The sequence below is a fragment of the Quercus lobata genome, chromosome 10, assembly GCF_001633185.2.
Source record: "Quercus lobata isolate SW786 chromosome 10, ValleyOak3.0 Primary Assembly, whole genome shotgun sequence".
In the NCBI taxonomy this organism is placed as follows: Eukaryota; Viridiplantae; Streptophyta; class Magnoliopsida; order Fagales; family Fagaceae; genus Quercus; species Quercus lobata.
Window position 1 is genome coordinate 30,868,581 of NC_044913.1, and position 8,029 is coordinate 30,876,609.

The 8,029-nt window shown below is 30.1% G+C and overlaps 1 protein-coding gene across 1 annotated transcript; it reads right to left on the reverse strand.

The window, feature by feature from the left end:
* Window positions 1-1,644: 1,644 nt before the first annotated feature.
* Window positions 1,645-5,462, reverse strand: LOC115964630 (lipid transfer-like protein VAS). Its single transcript, XM_031083901.1, has 4 exons — window positions 5,117-5,462; window positions 2,192-2,221; window positions 1,774-1,838; window positions 1,645-1,728 (listed from the first exon to the last, which is right to left on the reverse strand). Exons 1-4 carry the CDS (start codon window positions 5,460-5,462, stop codon window positions 1,645-1,647), a joined length of 525 nt encoding a protein of 174 aa, XP_030939761.1.
* Window positions 5,463-8,029: the final 2,567 nt, after the last annotated feature.

Genomic DNA, 8,029 nt, shown 5'->3' on the forward strand with positions numbered 1-8,029 from the left:
AACTACCATAAAAATAATTATTACGTGCAATGCGCGCGTTCATGGCTAGTTAAAATAAAAGTAGATTCCAGTTAAAAAAGTACTGGAAGTAAGCTAAACTCTTTCAAAAATTTCTATTTCCTTCTTATATGGTTGTGGTGCTATTGAATTGGGCAACATTTAGGAGTCCATATGGACTGCCACAAGGGCTCAATTTTTAACAAAATTGCAAAACGCTTAAAAAACACTTATTTAAGAAAGAACATGTATAGAGAAAGCATAGAATGAGTCAACAGAGCCTACTATAAGCAATAACAAAAGTACAAGAACCTCAATCTTAATAGCCTTATTGTTGAATTGGATGCTAAGAGTGTTGTTCAACTAATGAATAATGATTTTGCCAATATGCTAATGGAGCCTCTTTTGACTGACTATTGGACCCTTCTGAGAGCCATCCCCAACAAACAGGTTGAACACACCTACTGTGAAGCAAATTGTTGCGTAGATGCTTTAGTTAGAGTTGGGGCTAGACGTAATTTCTCTTTTGTAGTTTTTGTGGAACCACCGCCGGTGGTGGAGTATCTGTTAGCTAGTGATAAAGCTAACACTTTTTTGTAATAGACTTGTTGCTTCTAATATATAAGTAGCCCTTTTTGACCCCCCCCCCCCCCCAAAAAAAAAAGATGTGAATCTTATATCTAAGTGCAACGAAATCTCACAATAATAAAAGCTAAATCAAGCTCTGAGCATATTCTAGTTAGAGGAATTGTGATATGATAGTAACTGAAAATAACAAGTTCCAGTGCAAGATTAGTTTTTGGTTTCTTATGTTTTTACTTGTTTTCTTAGAACCAAACAGAGGAAGATATTGGAAGTAAGGGATCTCTGAGAAAAGGAAATGCAGATATATATATATATATATATATATAGAGAGAGAGAGAGAGAGAGAGAGAGAGAGAGAGAGAGAGAGAGAGAGAGAGAGAGAGTGTGTGTTAGGGATTTGAGAGAGATGATATCGATCTCACGATTTAAATTTGGGTTTTTAAATTTTTTTTATTTTTTTATTTTTTTTATTTTTTTATTTTTTTTATTTTTTTATTTTTATTTTTTTTTATAATCTCATGTAGTAATACAATTGGTAGTTTGATGTGATATTAAAAATATTTTTATTGTTCTATTTGACATATCAGCCTTTTCTACTCAAAGGAAAATGATAAGGACTAAATTGACACGACATTAGAAATGATAAAAATCAAATTGATATATGGTGTAAATGATATAGACAAACTTTGTAATTTATCCTAAAATAAATAAATAAACACCTACCAACATCCTTCACCCCCTTAGAGCATTCGCATCCAGGTTTCTAAAAAAATATTTATTTTACACTCTAAAAGCTACTTTATCTATTTTACCAATTCATTTTACAATACATCCAACATCTCATTTCTTATTTTTGCATAAAACCCAATAAAATAATATAAAAAACTTCCAAAACTTTTCCAATAGTTCTTTCTTTGTCCTCATTATTCAACTATAGGAATGGAATTCAGTGTTTTTAGTTTACTTGTAGGTCAACACGTACTTTATCAGGGCTTATACAAGATTTGGAACAAACAAACCTCAACTGAATTTAGGAAGATCCACTTAAATGCTAGAGTAGTTCTACCACCACAGCTCGCTTTTCTGACTCTGTACCAAAATGGCATTCACTCCGGGACTAGATTCTAATCTATCAAGCCTGGGTTGCTGAAATAATTACAGCCACAAAGAAAATTGCCAAACCAAATAGACCAAAGTGATCCCATAGGCTGCACTTTTTAGACTGCTTGAAGGTGTAGAGTTGTGTGAGAAAGAACCTGATAGAGAAATCAAATTATAAAATTAAATTAAGAAAGAGAAAAAAAAAAGTTCAAATCTAATTTCAACATTTTGTTTACAGGACTTGTATTCAAACACCGGGCATAAAAAAAATTTATTTCAAATAAAACATGTAACTATAACTAAGATTAAAAGCAATTCGAAAGATAAGAACATTTCTACTAATTGTGAGTTCTTAGGCCCAAAATTTCAAATTTCCTGTGAATCAAAAACCTAAGTTGATCATCGCAGAAATTCACAATTATTTGTACTCGAAAGCAAGGGAGAAAGGTCCAAAAAATATGTACTTCACTGGCATCCAACTAGTAACAAAGAAAATCTGGGGACTTACCATTGGTGGAAGATCCAGGCGGGGGTGCAACTGTAATAAAAGAGAAAGAACAAAGAGTGTCAGATGAAACAACCATAACATGCATATAATATTAGCCAAAAAAACTTACCAGATAAACTAAAAAGAATTGATGTACAATTTAGGCCTTCGATGAAGTCATCTTCAACATTATAGTCTAATTACATTGATCCCATGTTAATCCTTTTGGACCTTTCCCAATTGCCCAAACTATTCATCTATGAATTAGCCTTTTTAACCAGTTCACTCACCAATTGATGAAAAAGCAGTAAGCAAATTTGAATAGTGGAGAAAGTTGAGGAAAGGAAATGCTATCAAAATAACCGTAAACAGCATTTGGAGAAGCCTATCATTGAAAACCCCACTGAAACCTATAAATTCTATCATGGTTTTTCAAACAGGATGATCAACTAAAGGACATGGACAACAAGATCCGGATCAAATGGAGGTCCATTTTAAAGCAAGGATTTGAGAGAAAAATAATTTGGTAACAGTTTTTTCTTTTACCTTTTAATTTTTTCTTATGTACAATTTTTTTTTTATTATATATTTATAATTCAATAATTACAAAGGGGATGGAAAGTTTGGACCTTAGATGTGTCACCAAGAAGTTCTAACCAATTGAGTTACAAGGCTGTTAGTTATGTACAAGTTTTTAAAGTCCTACTTTCTATATTTACAGGGTTGAAATTTGTCTCTCCCAACTATATACAGCTATACTTAAAACAACATTCCACAAATAAGTTTTTAACAAAAAGCTTTGCATTTTAATCCCAAATGAAATGTAGAATATATCAAAAAAGAAAAACAGTAACCCGAGATCTAGGATTGAGGGTAAAAAAGGAATGTGCATTCAAATTCGCAATATTGTATAGAATAGACTGTAGTAAAAATAAAATAAATTTGTTTTTGTTGTGCCACATCAATCACTTATTTTTGACACTTTCTCTCGTCTTACAATTATACTTCCTCCAACATTTCCCTATCACTTTTATCTTTTTATTTCCCTATTACTCTATATTGTAACATAACAATTCCTTCATCCCTTCATCCTCCATTTATTTTGACTATTCTTCTCACCATTTTATTTACTATAAAAATTGCTATTTTCTTTTCCATTTAATCTATATTTTGCCCATAAAAAAAGGTAAATACTCTTGCTCTGCTTTTGGTAGATTTTTAATTCTTTATTGCATCTTTGTTCTAGGTTGATGAATTTTTGTGTTGAAATCTACTTTGGTATGATGTAATTTGGTTGTGTTTTAATTTGTTATCTTTTTTATTTTCTTCTCATTCTCATATGCTATTTTATTACGTAGCATCACTTGGATTATTTGGTGTTTATAACTATACATTTTTGAGTTAATTTTTAGATTTTTTGGAACTAAGAATTTGAGTTTATATCAGAATACTATCTAGATATCTATGTATTTTAAAGTTCCTTTTAGTTATTTGAGTAATATAAATTCTAAATATGTGATGAGATTTGATTATTATGATAATCTCCTTAAGAGTATGAGAATATTTTTTTTTATACGTAAGAGAATGAGAAATCTAAATCATTAATTTGAAATATGAAAAAGTTTTGTTTTACAAAAATAAAATAAAATAAAGCATTATACAAAATGTTTGAAGAATATAGATCACTTCCAAAAAGAATCAATCAAACACACCCAATTTTCTTTAAAAAAAAAAAAATCCAAAATAATAGAATGATCTATTTGTAGAGATAAAGAAATGGAAAAACTTTTTAAAATAGTTCAATTGTTAAGAAGAAGAAATTATCTTTAATCAATTTTAGAAAATAAATTATATATTATACCACAGTACAAAATAATTATATTTTTCATGCATCGAGTGAGCTTGCGACTAATTACTCCTAAAAAATCATGCAAAATGAGAGAAAATTAAGTAGAATCTTTTTGTGCCAATTTCAATATTTGACTATCTAGTCTTGAACTCCACATGCAGTTCAGAAAATAAATATGTGAAATAGGTATCCGATACTTGATTACTAAATCTCAACTGGGAGAATATCAAACATTAAAATTCCATTAAAAACTTTTATGAATGACATCAATCAATCAAGCCTAGAATTTGATAGCTTTCATCCTAAATTTAGGCTAAAAGAGAGAGTAAAAGAAAAACATAATGGCTTTATAAGAGACTGTAAAAACAATAAATTTAATGACACAGTAAGTTTAGGGATACAGTAAATCTTAAAAAAAATTGTCTATTCATAATACATGAAAGATTTGTCATTATGGCCATAAAAAATTGAACCTCTATGAAACCAATTCAAAATTTCTAACAAAAAATTCAGATCCATAAGTTGAGACTCATAAGTTGATACTGACCAGTCCAGATCCATACTTTAATGAGTTACATCTATTACTTTTCAAATACAAGTTCAATGGTAAAATTTGGAACAAATTTTTTGAATTTTGTGACATCAGAAACTTTAAAATATTAGAAAATTATGGTGATGATGACGACAAATAATGACAGGCAAGCATTTGATGACACAGTGTATATACAAGATTAAACGCAAAATCATCTTATTAAAAAAATCAACCAAAAAAATTAAATAATATCAAAACTATATATTCAAATAAAAACAAATCAATTTACATGTCATAACTCACGAAACAGCTAAAAGTCTTGTAATTCAATTGACACATTTTAATATTTCTAACAAAGATATCTAAGGTTCAAAATTCTCACACCAACTATTGATGTATAAAAAATAAAAATAAAAACCCACAAAGCACATCAATAATTCAAATGCAAGCCACTCTAACCCAGGAAATAAAGACTAATACCACCAAAAATAGCCATATAAAACTGAATTCTAATTAAGCAGAACTAAAAACAAAAACAAAAAAGAGAGAAGAAGATCTGAAAAACCTTTGCATGCTGACTGCTTAATATCAATACCGCACTCCTTAGGAAGCTTCATGAGCTCCACCGGGGTAATGTTGAAAGTCTTCAAGAGGTCATTATGGGCTAATATGTCGCAGAGGCACTTGAGATCATTGGTGATTGTCACCTTCAATTGCTCACAGCATATTGCCGGTGCAACATAGGAGCCCTTCAAGTATGGTTGACAAGGAGCGAGGTTCTTCAAGCATGGGAATGATTCAACACCCCCTGAAGCTGCCGGCCCAAACACGTCCGAAGTTATTTGAGAGAAACCCACAATAAACGAGAACAAAACAAGCAATGTTATAATATGCTGTTTGTTGGAAGCCATGATGTTAATTTTAATGAGAACACAAACAAGGGGGTGTTTCTGTATGCAGTATTATGTAAAGAGCATTGAATACATAGATGGAAACTGCAACTATCTATGCAGGTTTTAAGAGTAGTCTCTCTTATAAAACAATTTCACAAGCCTAGGGGCAGGCATAACCGCATAACCGGTAACTCTTAAAAGTTTGTCATTTAGACTTTGTTGTGAAATTGTTATGAAAATATTGTGGCCGTAGCTTTATTCGGAATTTAAATATTTGTTTTGGAAGTTACTCCTATTTCCTACTCTGTCTCTGTCTCCATTAAATGACCATTATTTTTTTTGAGAAAATTATTTAGTACGTAGTGATGTGGGAATGAAAATCTTTAATATCATATTTTGTGTTCTACTTTATATTCCACTAATTGCAGTATACATGTACTTGATTTTTGTCGAATTATTTTATTAGTAAAGTTGGATCCATTGTGATGGTGACATATATCTATTTTTGATCACATGTTATCATTGCAACAGATTTAGTACAGTGAAGGTACTGGTCTTAAGTTTTACCCTATATATTAGCATGAACCTTAGCTATAGATTATAATTTAAGATTCAAGTGGCACATTTTTTAAGAGGCAACTAGATTCTCTTCGCTTAGCATTTCACCTCACCAAAATCAAAAGTTTGCATGTATTAATTAATGGACAAAATTTAGCTACAAAATTAGTTGCAACCTAATGCTACAATCTTACTCAATAAAATAAACATTACTACATACATATTTTGAAAATCTAACTGTTAAATTGCATGTTATTTATGCTCTTACTATACATGTCAAATTTTATGTCAATTGAATATTATTTACTATATGATGGATAAAATAGCCTTATACACTTTTCACCCAAATTATATAGCCTTATACCCCATTCCCAAACTAAATAAGGAAATGCCCTTTTTTTGTAACTCGATTTTCTCAAAATTGAGTTAAAAAAAAAAAAAAAAAAAATTCTGGAGCCTTATAGTGACGTTTTTAAGGATCTATAGTGACGTTTTAAGGACCTATAGTGGCGTTTAGTAACTCAATCTCCATGAAATCGAGTTATAGGCAATAAACGTCACTTTAAGGCTTAACTCGATTTTGAGAAAGTCGAGTTTCAAAAGAGGGACATTTTCCTAATTAGTTTGAAAAGGGGGCATAAGGCTATATAATTTAGGTGAAAAGGGCATAAGGCAATTTTGTCCACTATATGATCTATAAGTTTATGTTTTATGCATAATTTTAAACAAAAAAAACTTGCAATTTAAACAATTATTGATGACATAGTTATTGATTTTTAATTTTCTAGAAATTTTGTAAGCATGGAGGATATAAGAAGAAAATATAATCCAATGGTAGATTTGTCAAAATTTACCTCAAATAAAAAAACATTAAGTAAAGTTGTAGCTTATGGCTACAACCAATATTGTAGCTAAATTTTGTCCTTAATTAACTGCCATACATTAATTAGTCAAATGCATTGATTCTCATGTATTCATTCTTTACTACTCCCTCCGTCCCAATTTGTTTGTATTGTTTGAAAAGTCAAAATTTTTAAGAAAACATCATTTAATGTCTTGTCTGCCTTATAAAAATGTATAAGATTTCAAAACTACCATAAAGTAAATTTATTAACTTTTTTTTTTTTAAAGAGTTATTCTTAATGAGATAACTAAAAAGGTGCCCCAATTCGATTGATTTTTTTAAAATATTTGTCAGTTTTTTTTTAAATAATTTTGAAAATAAAGTAGGAGCATAACAGGAACATTAGTAAATTAATGATTTCTATTTTTAGAAACAGGACAATATTTTGGGACATTCCAAAATAGAATAAATGACAAATAAACTAGGATGGAGGAAGTAGTATTTAGCCCTTGCATTGCATGAATGTTTTTATAGTTTTTTTCCCAATTATTATTATTATTATTATTATTATTATTATTATTATTATTATTATTATTATTATTATTATTATATATATAAAACTGAAGCTTTTGAAGCTTCTACAATTTTCCACGTCAGCACGATATTAAAAAAAAAATATATATATTAATAATAAAACTTTTCTAAACCCTAAACCCGATGCTGTGCTTCTTAAATCTAATTTATTTCTTTTTATATATACTCCCCTTTCTCAAACCAAATCCTCTTCCCCGATATAATTTTGAAACCAAAACCCAGACCACCGTCGGTCCTCCTCTCCCACAGCTCAACAACTCCACCTTCTCCAATAGGCAAAGATAAAGAACAGAGTCTTGCCTTCACTATCGGTCTACTGCCACCATCAAATGACTGGAACTGCTGCAGGTAAAGTTTTTTTCTTGTCCCTTTATTGAGCGTTAAATGTGATTTAGGTTTAGGTATTGTGGGTGTATTGGTTTTGATATGGGAATTTTGTGTTTTAAGTTAAGGTTGTTTTCCTTCTCATTTGTCGTTCAGATTTTTTGCTTCACTCCCCATAGAATTTTGACTACCCAATTGAAGATTTTCATCAATTTTGTTTCATGGTCGACTTTTTGTTTTCCTTTTTCCCTCTATTAGAGGAAGG

Bases quoted from the DNA above. Each gene is read 5' to 3' on its own strand.
- LOC115964630 (XM_031083901.1), bottom strand. From the start codon at position 5,462: ATGGCTTCCAACAAACAGCATATTATAACATTGCTTGTTTTGTTCTCG. The intron at 2,222-5,116 runs GTTTTTCAGATC...CTTTTATTACAG, and splicing joins TAAGCAGTCAGCATGCAAAG to TTGCACCCCCGCCTGGATCT. The intron at 1,729-1,773 runs GTCTATTTGGTT...TAATTATTTCAG, and splicing joins CAGCCTATGGGATCACTTTG to CAACCCAGGCTTGATAGATT.